At 33.7% G+C, this 23,178-nt stretch overlaps 1 protein-coding gene across 1 annotated transcript; it reads left to right on the forward strand.

Annotated features, from left to right (window-relative positions):
- The first annotated feature begins 21,211 nt into the window (after window positions 1-21,211).
- On the forward strand, window positions 21,212-23,042 carry LOC140051433 (toll-like receptor 2). The gene is made up of 3 exons (XM_072096651.1): window positions 21,212-21,501; window positions 21,886-22,293; window positions 22,481-23,042. Exons 1-3 carry the CDS (start codon window positions 21,212-21,214, stop codon window positions 23,040-23,042), a joined length of 1,260 nt encoding a protein of 419 aa, XP_071952752.1.
- The last annotated feature ends 136 nt before the right edge of the window (window positions 23,043-23,178 follow it).

Genomic DNA, 23,178 nt, shown 5'->3' on the forward strand with positions numbered 1-23,178 from the left:
ATCAGGGGGATTACCACCTATCTGATAGGACAGTGATTAATTCACTATTGGTAATCCTTGGCCACATTGCCTAAAGACATAAAATAAAATAAATAAAAATAAATTAAAAAAAGTGTTGAAAACTATTGCAATTTGTTTTGGGTTACCCCCTTTTTCCATAGGTAGCCTGGACTAGGCCTATAGTAGATGTTTATTGATTCATAGTCAATTATTGATATTACTATCTATGATTGGGTTTACACATAATAGGCCTATAGCTTTTAATTTTTAATCATACGTGTGAGAGTTTTAGTCAGCGATAGGATGTAAACAAAACAACTCAAAACCGTCCCTAATTTGAACTGCGTTGTGGGTTAATGATGACGTGATTTGTAAAAAGCGATCATCAGATAACCGAATAACGTTGGAGTAATTTTCAATTTCGGTACATAATAATTGATAATTTTGAATTTTTATTTTGGTCATGTGATCAATGTAAACACGCAGTGCGACACGGAATCGAATGACTGTGAAGTAGGTGAAAAGCACACACATAAGAATAGATCACTTTTCTCGAAAACCGCCCCTTATATTTGGAATAAGCGTCCTAAAATGGTATATAAAAAATGGTTCCGACAAATTTCCGAGCCGGATGACACCCACCATCTGAATTTCCTCCTGGTATGGTGTAGGTAGGTGAAATTACGCAACCCACGTTATTCAAACTGTTAGATATGTATTAGACGTTCTCAAAATGAAAATGGTGGCATCCCATGAGAAAGACAATTGTTTGAGCGAAAATATATTAAAATTTAAGAGAAAATCATGCGAGATGCACTCTGTTGAATGTGAACGAAAGAAAAAAAATAATGCTAATTTTGTTGACGTAAAAACATTTTGTACGTACGTATGTACTAATTGGCTTCCATAATAAGTTAAGTTTAATTTGAGACACCTTTCAGTCTGAGGAGCTATAAGAGATCATTCAAAATAGGTATGGGTAAAATTCGCAAATCGCGCGTTAATACTTCTAAATTTTTTTACTCGATATTATACGAATTTAGGGTCAACGATTTGCCTCAAATAGGGTGTTCTCCGATTTAGGATTTGGTATACACTTTCGAATGGATGTGTGGTGAAAATACCCGCACACTGAACAAGGCGAGGGTGCTTCGCATTTACCTATTTTCTACAATTACTGTATTGTTTTTAATAGCTGAAACTGCCCGAGTAGGCCTACAGCAGGATAATGTAGAAGACAAACCAACTTTATTTGAAAAGTCTATTTTACTAGATTTAATATACGTTTATACAAACGTATTGCTTGGCGATGAATGGAATCTCTCTTCCAAGTGTCAATTCCCTCTGGCTCTGGCGTAATAAATCACGAGTGCCATTATTATTTATTATGATACAGATATTCTAAATATTGGAACATCATTAGAATAACATTTTTTTAGATAATCAGTTCACAAAATTCGGTACCGAAAGAAATAAAACAATGAACAATGAGAAGATTTTTTACAATAACAATTATTATCTTTTAAGATCACCTAATATGTATTATATTAAAATCACATTCATAATAAAAGAAGATAATTATATCATCTGTATTGTGGTACATATATTGATATAAACAGACCCGTATATAATATGTTAATTAATTTAAGACACTTTACCTACGTTTTTTCGATGTAAATTAAGGTCACAAACTGCATTTTATGTAAAAATAAATACTATGCGCCTGTTGCGATATTTTTTTTAACGGTAAAAATGTGGAAAATAATTCAATTCTATTCCGCTATTGCCAGCATGCATTGCACACGGGTTCGGTTTTCTTCCGATCCGATCTTCCGTTTTCTTTTGATCGATCGTGAAGAAGGCAAAACAATTATGGAAGACTAACCGTAACTTTTCAACATTGGAAAATGATTCATGCCAAGTATAAAATACAATTTAAATAATTCATAATAAATAAGAGAGGACATTCGACGTGAGCTACTTGGTACCGTAGTGCATTGTATTTCTCGTTTTATCATCATTAACCATAAATCGTTAATTAAGACAAAGAATGACCTGGTTTATTTTACCTTAATAGCAATATTATGTATTATTTTTTTTTACAAAACGTCAACAATTGCTGTAAAGTGTCTTTTTTAGCATACCTTTATATAACACTCAAATGCAGACTTATTATCGCCATTTGATGGGAACAGTGGTTCAAACATGAGACACTATAGATTAGTTGTTCATTGAATTCATCTACCTGTAGAAGTAATCATAAGATTTATATTTAATGCTGAACAATGTATATTGATTGCTCTGTTTGTGTGCTTACATATAATTATAACTTTAATTACCATTCTGAAGCTAATTTCGCAAACCTAAATCTGCGCAATGCCTACTCTATGATATTGACCTATACTTACCGTGTAGTGTAGGCCTACTGTACTAGTCGTCTCAGTCTCTTGAGGTTTCAAATGTCCAATTCCTTGAGAACGTTTCAATTTATTTTGACTGTAGTGTAAAGTCATAAGAATATTGTTCTGTCTTGTTATGCGTGCATCTAAATGGTGTGTTGTGTAGTGCTAGAATGTGTACGTGTCTCTAACCACATCGTGATGATCGCATGTTAGCTGATAAGGATGGCTGCGAACATTGAAAGTTTATACATTGATTGATATGTTGATTGCATTATTTGTATAAAGTTGGCATATGATGTAGTACAACATATTCTGTCTTACGATTTCATTTGATCTCAGGTTTTAGCTGATTATAACCAGGGCAACACAACAATAAGTTACCCCCTTCAGTGAAATTGATTGTACTATCTGTATGCATATAATTATGTATGGTTCATAATTACAACATAGCGTGACTGAATGTTTGCTTTTGTAGCCGATTACATCTATGGCATATACATTGATTGTACCTGTATGTATTTTGTTTGTTTAAAATATGCGATTACCAAAGAAAAGTTTGTCTATCTTATAGTGCATTGATAGGTAAATTATTGGGTGTGTTGTTGGTGATGACTTACACAAGCCAAGTAATATATTTTTTAATAATATGGTAACATTTATAATCAAATGAAATCCTCTAATAGATATGAAAAGTGGTAAAAAAGAATAACAAATGCTTGGTAAATTGTAGATAACAGTGCGGTGAATTCTACTACAAATAGTATAATTGTGTTATTATAAATGTGGATGGACGTTTATTAGATAGTTGGGTTGGGGGGGGGGGATTATTATTCAAAGTGATGTTTTATTGGAGAGGCGTTTATTCAAATAAATACCATCCTAATAATTATTAATACATTATTCAATTTAATCATCTTTTGAAACTAACTGCCGTGACAGAGTGGGCCCAAGAAAGAACATTACGGCTTGCAACATGGGCAGACATCTCGGTCCTAACGGGACATAGGAAGATAGCCTACAGTTATTCCTGCCAGTTTACTCAATAAATCTCAGCTATCGGGATTTCACTCGATTTTAAACAAAATGTCTTATCATCAAATCTTCCTATGTAATTTTATAATACTATTCCCCACAATATATTCCAATTCTTTATGGCGTAGGCCTATATTTAATTTGATCTTTATTAATTTGCAGTATAATTTCTACTACTGTACCTTCACACACGCGCGGTATGTTTTAAAATAAACAAAAAACTGAAATAGCTATGGCCAACAAGCTCCAGTTTTGTCTTCCAAAGGGACACTGTATTGATTGATGGAAAGTGCCTGTTTCCAGTCACCTTTAGGGTCAAATCTATTATTTTAACTGCTCCCTTGTGTATAAAAGAGAGAAAATATTTGAAACCAGGTTGTTGCAAGGTGAACTTATCATTACTTTGACCGGGAGCCTATGTCAGAATTAACCATAATTTATATATAGATGAATAGAAATGCGAATAGATTTCCGCCGTAAAAAAAGAAGGGAAATTGAGCCTGTCCAGATTAAAGGACATGAGGTAGAAATCGTTAAAACATATAAGTATCTTGGGGTAACGTATGACAATAATTTATCATGGGGAGAACATGTAGATCAACTAATTAAAAAATTAAATACTAGACTGTACTGTTTTAGGAAAATTAACGTTTTTAGGGTAAGGGAAGAGATACTTACTATGTTTTATTCATCTGTTATTTTTTCAATCTGGGATTATTGCCTATTAGGCTGGGGTGGGAACATAAACAAAGGAGATAAGGGCCGCATATGTAAAGTGTTAGAAAGGGCATTAAGAGTGATTGGCTCGTCGGCGCTGACAGCGGACTCAGTCTACGATTGTCACTACGGAGAACGATTGAAAAATGGGTTACAGGCGGTCATGGAGGAGGAAAGCCATCCCCTTCATTCGGATCTTCTTCGCTGCCACATTGGTAGAAGTGGTAGACTGAGGCCGGTGTTGGCGCGGACGGGTCGATACTCAAATTCGTTTCTCCCAGCTGGGATTAAAAAATTTAACGATGACTTTAAGAGGTAACTACAATAATTTTGATAACAATAATAAATAATATAAATATAATAATTAATAATGAAATATAAGACACTTTTTAAACCGTTTTGTAATGATCTGTTTTTTTAACTTAAATATTTTTGAGCTGTAATTTTATGATGTACTTTTTTAATCATTGTGTATTTTTATATTGTTATTCTACATTTTATACTTTATTTTATACGATATTTTATACGATATTTTTATGTGATAAGTGAGCAAATGCAATTTCCAGTTTATTTGGACAATAAAAGTTATCTGTATCTGTATCTGTATCTGTAATAGTAAAAAATGTATTTAAAACTCATATGGTAGGCTGGTACAGGAGCCTTCTAGTGAGTTTAACGATGAAAATAAACGATACTTTCTTAGTTTTGTTTAGATTACATAAGTCTTCATTTGAAATTACATTTTTTAGCTCACCTTAAATAAATTCCAAGTGATAATGGAATCTTTACGTTTGTTTAATGTAATGTATGATTTGTAGACACTAAATGAAATAAAGAAATACGTTAATTAACAAGTTTGTGCGGTGTCCTATAACTATGCCTGACCAATCTGGGAAACCACAGTCAATAATTTCAAAGCTGTTGAATACTATATTGAATATTGTTGAATAACATTTGTTTCTCATTTTCTATTTCTAGGCAACAATTTTCGCAACAAGCATCTTTAGTAAGGTTCCACTTCTTTAAGTTTGTTCTACAAACTTGTATACGATGTAATAATTTAACATTAAATTGGGCAACTTTAGGTATAAATGTTTCATATTGTAAACTTTACAGTTCCATGTTTTGTCCCAGTCTATGATGTCATTATTAACTCAACATCCCGCTTTGCTTGTGTAGTGAGGATATATATATATATATATATATACATATACACATATGTATATATATATATATACACACATACATACATTTACGTAATTAAGAGCAACAATCTAATCTTGAATCCTCGATCATTTTTCGCCGGGTAAAGCAGCATCATCTTCAGTCAGATGGATGCACTTGATAAGTAAATGGCAACGGTTTCCAGGCTGGTCTTAAAACCCAATGTGCAGACCAGGGGCTTTCGTAGTATTATCACGGAATTTGACAACTCATTACAGTTTCGTGATTAAAAAACCACCAGAATCTGATTTCCTGAAATAATGTTTGTTTACTCTAGGCCTACATGTCTATTACAGTATCACTTCTTGAAATTAGTTGATCTTATGGGTTTATTATAAAATCCGTTTATGTCAGATTTATGCCCATGTTTACGTACCGATCTAAAAAGTTTTTAAAACGGAATTTAGCATAATTTGTTTGGTAAGAATCGTAAAATATAACCGTATGCCCACTGTGTATTTACTTTTTAGTATTTTTGCTCACTGATTCGATGTTATGTTTTGAAACTGTTTTTATCGAATGTCAAGTAACCACGACTGATCGCTTATGAAATAGAGATCATAGCTAAATCTTGACGTTTATTAAATTTCAGTACAAATTGTAAATGTATATAAATCATTTTTATAATATGAACATGGAATACTAAGATTAAAAAGTATTTTACCCGAGGCTATTCAAAATAATACTAAAGCCAATTTTCCACTAGGCGAATTTGTTCGCGCGAATCGAAAGCGTCAGCTTATACGCAAGCGTACTGTAGATAAGGATTTGGAAGATGGAAACATGAATACGCATGCGTATAAGCTGACGCTTTCGATTCGCGCGAACAAATTCGCCTATTGAAAAATCAGCTTGATGACTGATTTTTTAATTGATACATATAAATAAATAGTAGTAATACTAATACAGTAGTTGTCACTATGGAATCGAAATATGAAATAATTTGTATCTTTAATTACGAATAGGCCTAGAGCCGTTTAAAATGATTATCTTACATACTTAAGCTTTGTTCCAACTTTCTTGGACGCAATGGAAAGACGTAAGCGAGCCTCAAGTAATTTGATCAATCACGACCCATGGGTCGTCCAATAAAATTATGCATAGTAATATAACATTATATAGGCCTACATTATTATTAGTAACAGTCATGCAGTGGGAAAGCCACTCGACAAATCGAACAAATTTTCATCTAAGAGAGGGCGCCCTATTTTTTCAAATTTGTTAAAAATACAGAAATTTGTAGGGTTCAGGAGAAAGGATATCATGTAAAATTACTATTAAAAATAAAAAAACTTGAAAATGGAATATATTTTCAAAGGATTAAATTATATGGTAACAATTTTTTAAAGAATTTTCATCCATATTGCATCGCGCCGCCTAGGCCAGGTTGTTTACTTTTTCCGCGGTACCACCATGACATGTGTTGTATCGCGCGCAAGAACACGAAGCTAACTAGGCCTAGGCGCGCCGGATTGAGCCTACACCGAAGCTTTCAGAAGCAGAACAATCAGTGAAATAAGAAAGAAAGAAACTCAATATTTATACTGATCAAGGCATGTAGCCAATATTTCGCTATTTATTACATTGATCAGGTAAATACGTTAGGCCCTGCTAGAAGTAAAACCTCCATGGTGATATAGCTAGGCCTAGGCCCCCACACACAGAAGGGAAATCCACACAAAACACTAACATTAATTGCTGTTGTGACCTGTAGGTTTTGCTCCACATTCACTGCTGATCATACTTCTACTGATTCATGTAAACTTAAAAATTATCAAATAACTTGCTCAGCTTGTTTTAAAGTGTGATCTATCAATTCATATAATCAGAGTCCACAAATAAGCATTTCATTTATAACTGTATATTATACCAAGATCATGATACTGTGTAATTAAAGCACAATATTTTTATGAACGTATTATTTGATTCATTCAAGTGTTGCCACATAGTTCTGCTTTTTGAATCCGTGACCATGCATACATTTTTTCTTTTCCTAAGCAGCCTTCATATCACACAACTCATTAAAATGGTGAAGATGAATAGTACACAGAGTATGATCTACAATGCATAAGTGTCATAATGAATTGTTGCTTTTCAAATTTTACTGATGCAAATTTATAACTTGGCTTCATGCATTCTTGAAATTTCGTACCATAGCAAATCCTGAAGATCATTTTAGTTAGAAAATGCTAACCATACTATAACCATATTGCAGCAATTAGACTTTGTAAATGTGAGAATGAATGACCATAAATTAAAAAAATGTATAATTTATGTTCATTCATAGCACATTTTTTGAATGGGAAAAAGAGAAGCCGGCTGTTTAAAATGTATAAATATAATCTCTAAATAGTTTATCACAAATATTTGTACACAGAATAAAAACAATACATTTTTAATGTTTTAACTTTATAACACAACTTTTTTTTTGCATCAATAACATACAATATTAATTATTCAACTATTATTATAAATGTAATACTTTTATAAATGTTATTTGCTAATTCCATCCAATATTTAAAAATTGCATATACAGTAAACTTTCTTATTTTTGTTTAAACTTGTGATACACAAAATACATTTAGATGGTATTATTTATAGAGCCTATCTCAATTGTAAATATGAGTCATAAAAACAAAAATCACATTGGTCAATAAAAAAATATTACATTCATAAAAAAAAATCTTCTTATTCAAAAGAGTTTTCCAGTTATTTTAATTTACATAGCATTTTAACATGTAATAACTCAACAGTTGAATCTTTAAACAAATACAGAAATATAATAATATAATAATATAGAAATAATGAATGTTTATGAGTTGGATTGTGAGAATAATTCATGAATTGAAAAATTGACTGCTTTATTTTTAGCAGGGCCGAGATAAAATGACCAGGCAATTTTTCATCAAATACAAAGCAGTCATGATTTGTATTATAACAAGATTGCAAGAATACAATTGTGCATGTTATTGTTATAATACAACATGACCTGGAAGGATAACCACTGTTTTGTAGTATCTTGCTCAATGATGTAGATATCCAAATCTATAAAAATAAAATTAAATCGATATTATTATTAATTTAAAAGAGAACAAATGAAGACAGTCTATACATTGTGAGAACAGTTAAAGATTCATGTCATAATCCTCACTGTCAAGTGACTGGCATTTAATCTAATTGGTTCTTCAATGCACATGTATTGTTGTTTCAGAACCACCAGATTGGAGTTGTGGCTTGGTGGTTATGATGCTTGGCTACCACTCCAAGGGTCCTGGGTTCAAGTCCCATCACATGTCAGGATTTTTTCTAAGGACCAAATTCTCCACTCCCAAAGACTTGTAATAAGACTTTGTTTATGTAGAGCATCTTGTGTATATGTTTGTCTTGTGAACATCTGAGGGTCCCTAATGATCAGCAATAGCTGGATGGATCACCCTCATTAAATATGGTTTAAAAAAAAAAAAAAAAAAAAACCAGTTGTATACAAATATATATTTCGATAGCAAATTAGCAACAAGCAATCAATTGGTATGTCACACTCAAATCAGTCCTTTGTCCAGGCCTGTCATTATAATTGGTTCAGAAAAAAAATGACCAAATACTTATAGGCATTTATAGAAAAATACAGGATTATATTGTTATTTTAGTACTATAAATTCAGTCTTTTTTATCCTCTTAATTTTAGCTTTAATAATAGTTTTGTGTAAATTTTGTTTTTGAGGTTACAATCATCTCGACAACGACAACTAAATTTTATTATTTGTAAAGAACTCTAAAGTAGGTATACATTATTAATGTATACAGTATTACAATATTACAATTTTATTAGGTTATGTATTTCATTCTGGAACTAGGCAGCCTTCATCCAGCTTCGCCTTCTTTGTAGTATCAGCATGGTCTGTTGCACTCAGTTGGACAACATCAAACTGTTTCTGAAAATGTTGTACCACTGTATGATGGTGTGGCAAACCATTTGCAATGTAGGCCTACCATAATTTGTTATTGTGACATCCACAAATTTTACATGGACCACGCCTTTCCGCAAAGGGTGTGTTGCAATACAATTACTTATTTTAGGCATTACTTACCTTTTTAATTTAGCATTTTCAGTCGGTAATTTTGAATACAGATCTTTTTGCCACTCACTGGAAGGAATAGAATATTTATAGAGATAATACTAGAAGAATAGAATAACAGAATAATTAATATATTATTTATTTAGTTGCATGGGAATTATTTAGCCTAGGCAGCCTAGTTTTTACTATAGTATAGGCTAGCCAGGCTAAGGCCAGTATACTTTACTAGACCTATATGCCTATGCTAGGGTGGATAGGCATACTACTGGATACCAGCTAACCTAGGCATAGGTTACCGTATGTCTAGGCCTACTATAATAAACGTAGCCTAGGTAGAAGGCAGGCCTAGTTTAGGCCACATTTAATAGGGCCTTATACTTATAGCTATAGCTAAGCCTACAGTCTGAGTAGCTAGTCTAGCTTGGCCCTATCTAGGCCATTATCCCTTTTATATATTAATATCGTACCTAACTACGGCCCTCAGGCTAGGCCTACTACCACTAGGCTATACATATAGTCTGATCATTTATAGCCAGGCGTGTGAGATCATCGCAAATTAGGACTTTCTGTCCTAGCCTAAGCCTCGCCTAAATAAAAGGCTAGTAGGCCTCTTCTAGCCTTTTATTTACCTAGTCTAGGCCCTCTGTCTAGCTACTACTACTAGGCTCTAGGCTAACCGGATGTACGTCCTCCTAACACTAACTAGGCCTAGGCCTACTACTACTAGGCCTAGGCCTACTACTAGGCCTTGCCAAGGCTATCTCATGACTTAATCGGAATAAACTATAAACAGTGTTTAACAACGATGAACCACCTTCTCATAGGTCATAATCGATATATACTTAATTAAAGCATATTATTAAGTTATTAAAACACATTTTCATTAGTTGGGACGCAAATCCGACTATTCAGAAAAATGTAAACAAATCAAATGGTAAAACTTATATGACCCTGCAACTTTTCCGAACCAGTGACTTACGGAGAAAATTTTAACTTTATCGTCTGATTTTTCTCCAAATGAAATCGATTGGCTAACAAAATATACTTATTAGGAGACTTGTTTACCAAATTAGAAAAATTATAATATTTGAATATTCAAGATATCTATATATAAATTTACGTAAGGGCAAAATTCGGTAAATCGCGCCTTACTTCTAGAATTTTTACTCGATGGTATATAAAGTTGGTTCGTACTTTCGGTACTGATTTTAACCACCTGATGTAACCCTGTTTACTAATTAAATTAAGTTAGATAATTAGTTATTGACGATTAAAACGAATTTAGGTTCAACGATTTGCCCCAAATAGGGGTGTTTTCCGATCGTGGTATACACTGTCTAATGGATGTCCATCTTGAAAAATACCCGCCACAAAAATGCGAGGAGGCTTCGCATTTTCCTATCTCCTCCTACGATAATTGTTTTTAATAGCTGAAAACCGGTTGAACAGCTAGAGTACAGCATCATAATGTTGAAGACAGGCCGATTTTCTTTAAAAAATACTATTTTGATAGATTTAATATACGTTTATACAAATGTATTGATTTGCGATGAATGGAACATTCCAATCTCTGTTCCACAAGTGTCTATTCCCTCAGGCGTCGTAAAGGCAAGAACTGTATACTCATAACAGAAATTCGATCCATTTTTTTTTCACTCTGCCCTGCAGAGGTTGGATATAATATACATTTTTTTTAAACGGATAAAGAGCTAGCGTTTTCACTCGCCGTATAATATGTACAAATCTTTATTATTGCAGTTAAACCACCCACATCATCACCCTTCCCTCACTGGCATTAGTAGCGTTGTAAAACCAGTAGAGGATAGGCCTACGGTACATCACATGCCCTAAACGCAGAACAACTTTGGTGGGTAGGGTAGGAACCAACTTAAGTATGAATTGGCTCTAAGAAACAATTGAAAACCATTAGGCCTACTAATTACGTCGAGTTAGATAATTTAATACTTATTGACGATTAAATCAAATTTATGATTGTCCCCGAATAGAGGTGGTTTTCATTAAACTTAGTGGAAGGATGAAATATATGGGCAAGAAGAGACTCAGATCTAGATCTCAGAGACCGCTTAGGAACATAAGGTTGAATAAGTTCAATTAATATTTCGTTACTAAATGGATAAAGAATATATTTAAAAATTGTTCCTTTTTGCACCCATCCTCTTCCGCATCCCTCAACCCTAATGTTACATACAAAACACAAATTAAGTTTGTTTAAATTTGACTTAAACAATTGGTCTCATTTTGTGACAAGCTTCTCTTTCGGAAGTAATTCCCATGGTGCTAATTTTAGTTGAGTACATAAATCACAGTGTCTATTTATTCGTTCCTGTACAGCCTGCGGTACGTACATTTGAAATCGCCAGTTTTTTAAGCTGAAATTATTATGTATTCGAGAACCATCTGTGGGCCAGGCACGACCTAGATGGTACGCGAGCGAAGCGAGCGTACCATCTAGTTATTCTAATTATAACTGTTTTTTTCAAGTTTTTTTCGCGTGAAGCTTCGTCAAGTTTTGTAACGCATGAGGGCGCTACACAACTCAATCGAACAAATAGATGAAAAACGTTCGATTAACAGAATTATCGCGAAGTGGCTTTCCCACTGCATGTATTCATGTTTAAACTGTCTTTCACACCTGTTCCGGCACGGTTCCGGTCCGGCGAATCGAAAATCAATGTTTCTTTTTAATAACGCGGCTATGCGCTAATCAATATGCGCGTAGCTGCGTGAAAACGAAACATTGACGTTCGATTTGATTTTCCGGCGCCGGACCAGAACCGTTTTGGAACAGGTGTGACAGCAAAGATTGTAAAGCGCCGCTACGCGGCGCAAAATAGGTAACTGTTTCCAAGCTCCTATCTTATAACACTACGCGCCCAGTAAATCCATGGACGCCATTCTAGTCCAGTCAATGTACAGTTTCAACTCCCAAAAGTAGACAAAATTGCAACAAAAGATTTTTTTTACTCAACTTAAAGTTAATTTTACGATAAAAAACATACAAAAAGTCTACCAAAATCGGAAAACTGGAAAGGTGATAAAAAGACAATAAATCAAAGCACTATTTCATTAAAATATGTTCGTATTCGGCGTAGTAATATTGTTAGAAATTGTTGTCTCTGATTGGTCGAATAAGTTTTGTGCCGTGTTGTTGTTACGACGGAAAATCTGATATTCCCCAACAAGTATAGATAAGATAAGATAACTTTTATTGATCCTCAAAAAGGAAATTCATTGCTCGTCATAATAACAAAGAAAACACTATAAAACAACAAATATAGCATAAAACCATTCATATAAAAACATCTAAAAAATTACAATATAAAATTATCTTCTTGACTTCCTGTTGTACTGGATGATACCGGAGGGAATAAAGGATTTAGCAAATCGATTTGTTTTCACACTGAGGAGCCTCAATCTACCACTTTATGACTTTAAATCTTGTAATAAGGTAATTTATCCATATTTCATAATTTTAAAAGCAACATTTAATCTTACATTAACTATTTAAACGAATGCGGCAATGTAAATTAGTCTTAGTAGATACGTAAAAAGCGATATAGCATAGGGAGCGGGGATCTACTCGCGATGTTGTTGAACAACGTTACGTCACGCTAATTTGCGTGTACTGATGTAGGCCTCCGCTCGTCGTACCACCTAAAGCTAGCAGTACAGACACTAGTCTGGGTTCCATACGGAGTTTTGTCTTAATATTAGTAAAAAGATAAATATTTTGGCACATGTGGCGTTTCATACGTATACTACTTGATTTTGGATACTCCGTCTGGGGAAACACGCACAAGTCACGTGGTTTGACACCAAGAATTCTTGGTGCATACGATTATCCGGTTGACTAGTTTCAGCTGCATGCGATTGGCTACTCACTCGTACACCGTTTTAATATTCATATTTCAGAATTTCAAAGACTCAACAACTAAGATGATGCCATGCGCTATGGTATGTACTTGGGTACATTTATGAAAGTTTCTGAAGGCTAGAAATGTATATGCCTAGTAGTCTGGTAAACATTTGATGGGATTTTTCCCAAGAACATGAAAACTCGTCTTGATATGATAGGCTAGCTTCTCCGCAAATCAAACATTGAATGGATCATTTACGCGGAGATAATTTTGATTTAATTCCCACCCAGACCCTGTCCTGTTCTGTGTGGTGGTGTAGCCCTGTTGTTGTGTGCCGCCGGTGGTGGTATGTAGGCCTACTTTATTGGCGTTTTATTTGGCAGGTCATACGTGCGAATTTAGGACCTACGAAAGAGGCCTAGGCTAGGCCAAGGACTAAACAATTAATAAACAAAACAACTTGGCATTACGATTTTATATGTCAACAGTCTCGATCGTACATTCAGCACTGTACGTACTCGATCTTTTTAATTTTGAAACAAAATGATCATTGGTTGATTCGAAATCTGTATTTACATACCGCCCGCCCCATATAGCCAAATACGGTATGATAAACTACGTCATTCTTATCGGATGTTTGCGGTCTGCAAATCGATTTCTATACGTGTTTCACACTGTATTTTCAGACAAAAATCGCGGTCGAAATAAAAACAAATAAATAAAAAAAAAAGATAATACAGACTTGGGGCAAGTCTATACAGACACGTGAGACGAGAACGGAGGTGGGCCGGTGGCTGGCACCCCGCCCGGGTAGCTAAAAGAAGACCGCCGATATTATATAGGCCTAGGAGGCTAGGGGATGATACTAAAAACGATCATTTCAGCCTACTCTGACTAGGCGTAAAAAGACAAAATTCGGATATTATTATATAGGCCGAGGCTAGCTAGCCTAGGCCCTAACCGCTCTTCATTTTTTTTAAGGAATTAAGCACAAAAAATAGGCCTAGGCCTACTACTACTATGTAAGCCTAGAGGCTATCCTATACTGTCTAATAAAAGGTCAGGCAGTCGCTACCCGACTGGGCCATGGTCTAGATCTAACACCAGATCTAATAGATATACAGTATAGGGCCTATGCCTAGGTAGCCCGGTAGGCACAGCTATGCACTAAAATCTTAACCTCGGAATGTTTATATAATTAATATAAGAGTAGCCAGCCTTTTTTAGTAGATTGGCCTAGTTAATTATAACTTATGTAGTAATTATACTTAGGCTAAATAGTATAGTAGTGAGGCTAGGCCTCTATCTAAGTCTAAGTACTGTAATACTATTTATTTTTTATCAAACCTATAGGCCTAGTAGGCCTATGCGATATACATTTCCTCTGTGTAAACTACAGATTATATTCTATTATTGTGTTTGTTGATATATCTATTTCATTTACCTTAGATATCTTATACTACTATTAAACAATGCAGTACTGTACTGCATCATTTGCAGAGAAACAATTGATGAGAAGAGTTATAAATCTGTATCAATCAGACAGAAAGGTATGTTTAGTTACATTTTTCTCTGGCATTATACATCATAAATTTTGTTTTCCAATTACATTTTCATCTTCAATGAACTAAAAAAACAAATGAAAGTTTCTTTTTCACTGTATAATTTTGTTACTACTATTTTAGGAGCAGATAGTGTGAATACAGCGAGCATTCAAAGAAGATTGAAGCCCAATGCTGTTGCAGGGTCAGTGATCCATACAAATTGCCAGAAGAATTACATAAACGTGAAGGTCATAAAATATGGTGTACATTTCAAGATACATACATGCATGATCAAAACAGTTCCTTGACCATGGTTTCAGTGAACTATTGGCAAGTTATTTAGTTTATGTAGTGTTGACTGTTATACTTTATTGTAAAGTAAATAATTAATGTTTATGAATTGAATGGAGATAATAATATTTCAGAATGATTGACTTATATTTAACAGGGCAGAGAGTTAAATAGAAAATAGTCAATCTTTAAATGAATGAAATATTCTCTCCACTTCACGAAAAAATACATTCATTATTATTATAAACTTTTATTCAATATATGTGTAATTATTGTACTTATTACTTGAGTTTCCTGTCTCTTGTAATAAGAAATGTTTACATAAATGTACTTATACTTATTATTTGAACTTCCCATCTCTTATGATAGTACAGTACAAATAATGTTGAAATACATACTTGTGTTTCAAGTACCGTAATTTAAAATGATATATAGTATAGTATACAATACTGGTTATTACTAATTACTTTTAAATTTCTCATATTTTGTGTCAGTAATGCTGTTATGAAAAGATTGAAGTAAACACGACATCTCATATTTTTAAGAGCTATGCATGTTTGTTATATTCAACATCTATTCATGAGATCTTGTTGACTAGTTTGTACCTGTACGTATTTGAGAATGATCAGATTTGGTACATTTTATGTCGGTCATTTTCGATCGATCACGTTAGAATGCACCCACATTTTTAGAATGGAATAACCCAATGAAAAGACCAGCAGAACAAACGGAAGTTGATGCATAGTTGGCGCTCCATACATAGCGCCTTATATGGGCATTCAAAACATTGCGGCCGAAACCGTTTGCGGCCGAACACGATGTACACCGGCCTGCTTACGTTATATGGGCAGCCACTCACTCGCACTACAATTTACATTAGACTAGCTAGGCCTAGGCCTACTACCACCGTTAGGCAAGTGGGAGACCTACTGTACACAGGTCAACATCTGAGACCGACTTTTATTTTAATTTAAATAATTACCGGTTAGGGTTAGGGGTTAGAAATAATTATTATTTATCCAAAGGCAAATTGCTGAAAAAATGACAATAAGATACAAAAAAAAAGCGAAAAGCTAAATCAAAACGATAAAGTAAAACAGCCAGAAAAAATTAGCAGAGCTTTTGGGCAACACTAGCAAGAGAAGGAATTTTATTACAGTATATCTCCTTGGATAGCCCTTAAATAAATTGTAAGATAAATTAATTGTGTTAATTATTTTATTTTAATACTGCATAGCCCTATTACGAGTACTGTATACAACATTGGACGACAAATAACACAAATTACATTTTGTAAATTTCTCAATATTTATTTTCATAAATACAGTAACTATATTATATTGCACACATTTCTTTTTACATGCATTTACATGTACTACTGTATATGTATAAAATATTTCAGTCGTGCAATGTGCATTTTAATAATGGCAGTACTGTAGTTTTCATAAGATGTACACAAAAATCATTTACCCGAGCACTACTTATAAATTAACATGCTGCAGCTGGTCAGTTGCATTATTTTTCCAGTAGCCATATAAAATACTAGTCCAGTAAATAAACTCGACCCAGCCAGTTATTTTTAATTTTTTTTTGTAATTTGTACACATATTTACGCCCGTATTCTTAAACCGGACTTTAGTCGTAGTTCAAGCTAAAACTTAAAAAATGACGTCATTTTAATTCATAAACCGAACTTCAACTAAATCACCGACTAAATCAGGCCAACCTCGACTAAATCGAGACGGATTTTGATCGATTTTTTTAGTCCTGGAGGAGGCAGACTAAATGGTCGACTAAATGGTTTTTAAACGATGTTTATAAAAAACGTAACAGTCATTGAGTTGTTATATTGGCCAGATATTGAAGAATGAAATATCTATATTTATATTAGCTTAATTAAATATACATTGGTATAAATTATAATAATGAAAATCATCTTTATTTACAACTGTATACAAATTACATTATTTTCTTCGCGCAAGTCCGACTTGAGCTACGTCACGCCATAGCGACAATGCGAGATGCGGCAATTCACCACGCGATAGAATGTTTAGGGGGCCTAGCGCTTTCTTGTCATGCTATGAAGTGCGTGGTTCGTGGCGATCATACTTTGTTGGGGGCCTAGAAAATATAAAAGTTACCGTACCGCCATGGTTCCTAAATATATTTTTAAGATTTTATTTGTTGTTAATCAAATATACTTCACTGTTAAATTAATATACTGATATTGTTCTAATAATTAACAATTAAAATTATTGTTCATGTATAATAGTCCTGATGCGTAAAAAGTTTTGTAAGAAATGGAAAGTGATATCAATGCGCAAAATTTCGTCTGCTCCTCAAATACTCTCTTGTCATTGGCCAATGTATAGCCTTTGTTACCCAGACGTGTGCAACTCGACTAAAAGCTCGACTTCATTAAGTCGAACTGCAAACTTCGACTACTTCGTTTTTGAATCGAATTTGAAGTAATAGCTCGAACTACGACTTTTTCAAGTCGAACTTCGAACTACGACTAAAGTCCGGTTTAAGAATACGGGCGTATGTCTGAACGTTAAACCGGACTTTAGTCGTTGTTCGAAGTTCGACTTGAAAAAGTCGTAGTTCGAGCTATTACTTCAAATTCGATTCAAAAACGAAGTAGTCGAAGTTTGCAGTTCGACTTAATGAAGTCGAGCTTTTAGTCGAGTTGCACACGTCTGGGTAACAAAGGCTAAACATTGGCCAATGACAAGAGAGTATTTGAGGAGCAGACGAAATTTTGCGCATTGATATCACTTTCTATTTTTTTACAACACTTTTTACGCATCAGGACTATTTTCATGAAAAATAATTTTAATCGTTAATTATTAGAACAATATCAGTATTAATTTAACAGTGAAGTATATTTGATTAACAACAAACAAAATCTTCAAAATACATTTAGGAACCATGGCGGTACGGTAACCTTTATATTTTCTAGGCCCCCAACAAAGTATGATCGCGACGAACCACGCACTTCATAGCGTGACAAAAAAGCGCTAGGCCCCCTAAACATTTCATCGCGTGGTGAATTTCCGCATCTGCCATTGTCGCTATGGCGTGTCACGTAGTTCAAGTTGGACTTGCGCGAAGAAAATAATGTAATTTGTATACGGTTGTAAATAAAGATGATTTTCATTATTATAACTTATACCAATGTATATTTAATTAAGCTAATATAAAAATAGATATTTCATTCTTCAATATCTGGCCAATATAACAACTCAATGACTGTTACGTTTTTCATGAACATCGTTTAAAAACCATTTAGTCGACCATTTAGCCTGCCCCCTCCAGGACTAAAAAAATCGATCAAAATCCGTCTCGATTTAGTCGAGGTTGGCCTGAATTAGTCGGCGATTTAGTTGAAGTTCGGTTTGTGAATTAAAATGACGTCATTTTTAAAGTTTTAGCTCGAACTACGACTAAAGTCCGGTTTAAGAATACGGGCGTTAGTCTCGGAAAGGTCCACTAACTGCTGTCGAGCGGTATATTTTAGGCTGTGGTAGGTACAGCAGGCCTGGAAATTATGTTTAACAAAATCTGTTGTGAAATGTGCTCATATAGAAGATCTTTGTTAGTAAAAAATGTGTCGAAATTTGCAAGCAGGCCTATTCTTTGTTTTCCTACCAACTGGTAATGTTTACACTCATGATGATAATATTTGATTCTGTATACGAATACGAATTGAGTTTCATTTATTCTAATGTGAGTACTATAATAGGTAGTAATGTTTTAAATAAACAATTAAAAATCTGATGATATACTTAAATAAGATGAATATGTAGAAATTTCCAAAAAGTAATCTAATAACTTTGCAATACTATTAGATTTTAATGTATTTTTATATGCTTAAATGTTATGTTTATTTATCCATTAACTTGTAATGTCGTACAAGTAAATTTAAGATGACAAATGATATATATATATATATATATATAAATAAATGAAAGACGCTAGTAAATTACCAACTGAACATTTTATTGCACTACAGGCTGTTTCATGAGTATGAACTCAATCTTCAGGTGCTTGGCTCTGAATGATAGTCACAAGTGAATACAAAAAGCTATAATGAAGTCTTAAGGCAAACTGTTTATGTGAACAATAGTATGCTAATTAGCAAGTACAACACATCTTTATTTCCTGGACAGTCTATTGTTAACCAAATTCTTATTATCTGAATTACTGATACTTTAGTAGAAACTTTCTCCTATGCCTACATGCACTGACTAATTCGTTCCTATGGTTAAGTGAGCTGGTTTCAGGCTTGCATATAATATAATACTTCTCTTGTAAGCATAGATTACACCGTTTGTTAACATTGGAATATGGTTTACACTTCTTTATTATTCGCCATTTAATGTTATACTTTATGTTATCATCTTTTAGCTTCCAGATGTACTGGCTAAGCGTTGTGCTGTTTTTGTATTTAACATTACGGAATGAACTATTGTGTGCGTTATATCTGCATTTAAATGTGTTTTCGGTTAGTCCGACATATGTTTCAACTTTATCATCATCATTTGTTGTTACTGTAGCCTGATAAACAACACCACTGGTTAGGCATTTCCCATCTAATGGGCATTCATTTCGACAGTTGCATTGCTTGATGTTATCACAGGGCATATCATTACGTAATACATTTTTGTTGTGGGCCGATATTACAGTCAGGAAATAGAGATGTGTTGTACTTGCTAATTAGCATACTATTGTTCACATAAACAGTTTGCCTTAAGACTTCATTATAGCTTTTTGTATTCACTTGTGACTATCATTCAGAGCCAAGCACCTGAAGATTGAGTTCATACTCATGAAACAGCCTGTAGTGCAATAAAATGTTCAGTTGGTAATTTACTAGCGTCTTTCATTTATTTATATTTGGCTCTACATTTTGTATCGAGCACTTTCGCTTTCATGGTCTGCGTTAAATTCACCACGATTTATATATATATATATATATATATATATATATAAATCCAAAGGCAAATTACTGAACAAATGACAATGCTGTGGGTAGCAGTGGCTGGATCTCAATGGAGATACAAAATAAAAGCGAAAAGCTAAATCAAAACGAGAAGTAAAACAGCCAGGAAAGTTAGCAGAGCTTTCGAGCAACACTAGCCCTTCATCAGTATGATCATATATATATCGTTTTGATTTAGCCTTTTGCTTTCACTGTATTTCATCAGTATTTTGCCTTTGGATATATATAATACTGATGAATTGAAATAAAAAAATCTATATAATGTGATTAAATAATTAATAACCTTGCAATACTGTTCTTTTTAGTCGTGTGGACACGACTCTATAGTTCACTATGTCGGTCGGTCGGTCGGTCGGTCTGTCTGTCGGTCCGGTATCATTATGCGATTTAGCACGCGACTTATGGCTGTTGGCCTTGTTAATGTTTTTGTCTTACTATTATGTCTTTGGTGTATGTTTAAATTGTATGTGTTTGCTTTACGTTCAAAACGGTCGTGTTAAATGTACTTAACGTAATATTTTTCAGCGATTACCCACGACAGGGCGCGTGTTACTTGTTTTAATATTAAATTATTTTATGATAAAAGGTAAAACCTGTTGTTGTTATGTAATGTTGTTATCTTTTTTTTGTTTTTTTTTTAAATGTGAATATATATTTTAAATTCAACCTGTTATAGTTATAGTTGTTTTCATCGCTGTTTGTTGTCAATTGAATTTTAAAAAAAAACATAAGCTAGAAGAAAATTCCGTGTTACAAGATTTATACAAACGCATGATAAAGATCATAGCAGTGGTTAGGAATTCGAAATAGAAAATGTAAAGTATGATAACAATCTATTGTTTCTATATCTTATAATCAATTAGGCTACATGCGCTGATTCAGGATATAAGAGTAATGATAAGATGATTGACGAGTCTTCAACCCATATTAAAACTGATAAGAATAAAAGTGAAAGTTATCTACAACTTGATAAAATACGACAGGGTATGAGTTTACAGTACACAAGACATCAACTATACAAAGTTCTCACGACGTGTCTCACATGGGAAGATTCAGCTTTGATCATACATTGAAGATGTGGCATTATTTGTTTTTGTTTATTGTCGTTGTTTCTGTTACATTCTACTGTCCTATTAGAGGTGAACTAACATGCTACAAATACAATCCGTTAGTAAATGGAACTCAGCCACTAGATGACCTAAGATGTCCTAAGAAATGTAGCTGCACATATTGTAAGGTGGAAACGGAATTACACTACAATCATAACGTAGATTGTTCACATAGACAATTGGAAAGCATTCCATCGCAAGATACTGTGCCAATCGATGTTGGGTATTACCATTTACAGTCTAACAGTATTTCTTTACTGAATAACTACTCTTTCAAGAATTTAATTACCCTGAAGTTTTTGCATTTTGATGTAAACAATATGATTTATAAAAGCATTGAGATTAATGCATTTCGTGGTTTGCACCAACTGAGAAAATTATCTATGAATGAAAATCATTATTTGGCAAAACTTCTTCCTTGGTTTGATGATCTTGTACTTTTAGAAGAACTACATCTGCAGTATTGTGGATTAACTACAATATATGCTAAGGTATTTAATAATTGCAAAAAACTAATTAAAATTGACCTTACAAAAAACTATATAAACTATCTTCACTCCAGCACTTTCCACAATTTACCCGTTTTAAAATATTTATATTTAAACAGCAATAAGATTCTAAGAATTCCACCACAAGCATTTAAAGGCTTAGTCCGATTACAAGAAATAACTCTCCATGACAACATTTTGCGTACAATCGAAGAAGATGTTGGACTTCAAAATCTTACTCAATTACAGTCTCTAGATGTGTCGTACAATAAATTTATATGTAACTGTGATTTAGTGTGGTTTAGAAAATGGATTGGGGAAACGAATGATACAATTAAAGATATCAATGGTACAAAATGTATCCCAAAACAAGGCAAAAGATACAAGGAAATAATTGAATTTGATCCTGATGAACTACACTGCAGCAAATTTGAAAGAATTTTGAAAATTACAATTCCTTGTGCTTCAGCTGGACTTATTTTTTTATTATTGGGTGTAAGTCTTTACCGTTACAGATTTCATTTAAGGTAAGATCAGTGGTATTTATGTATTTCATCTAACTGCCTAATTTTTAGTTTTCTTTCCTATTTCAAATGTTTATATTATTATTTTCCTTTGAAACTATTACAAAAATCCTTTTAAATCAACCAGTACGTACTTTTATTACGTTATGCGAATCATTTTCGAAGCAGTAACTTATTTATTTCAACGTAGGTACTGGAATCAACGACGGCGTCTTCGTAAACAGTACGAGCGAATTTGCAACCAAGGACCTCCTATCATCAACGGAGAAAACATTCGGTATGACGTGTTTGTCTGTTACAACAACAAAGACACACAGTGGGTTCTGAAAGTCTTACAGCCACAGTTGGAGGAACAGCGCAATTTTAAATTATGTGTCGACTATCGTGATTTTCTTCCAGGAGAAGCAATCGCTACGAACATTGCAAATGCTGTTAAATTCAGTCGTAAGGTTTTATTGGTTGTCTCGAAACACTTCGCCAAAAGTGAGTGGTGCAACTTTGAGTTAGAGATGGCACACATGCGTACGTTAGGCCATGAAGATATATTGGTCGTTGTTTTAATTGAGAAGGTGTCACCTAAAGACATGCCGATACTCTTGCACAAGATATTGACCACGACAACTTATATCGAATGGGACGAACAACCAAAGAGACAAGCATTGTTCTGGGCCAAGCTTGAAACAGCTCTTTTGTCACCTAACTGTCCAAAAGATAGACTCATTGATAGCCCCTTAAACACTTGCGAACGTTGAAGGTGTCCGCAGAAGACATGCTGATATTTAACAAATCTATTGATAATATATGCGCATAACCCACGCATAAACCCACAAATGTGAAAACAATCATAATTTGAAAACAGCGTCCACAAATAATAACAAAAACGAAAAT

Source organism: Antedon mediterranea, chromosome 1, assembly GCF_964355755.1.
Source record: "Antedon mediterranea chromosome 1, ecAntMedi1.1, whole genome shotgun sequence".
Lineage (NCBI taxonomy): Eukaryota > Metazoa > Echinodermata > Crinoidea > Comatulida > Antedonidae > Antedon > Antedon mediterranea.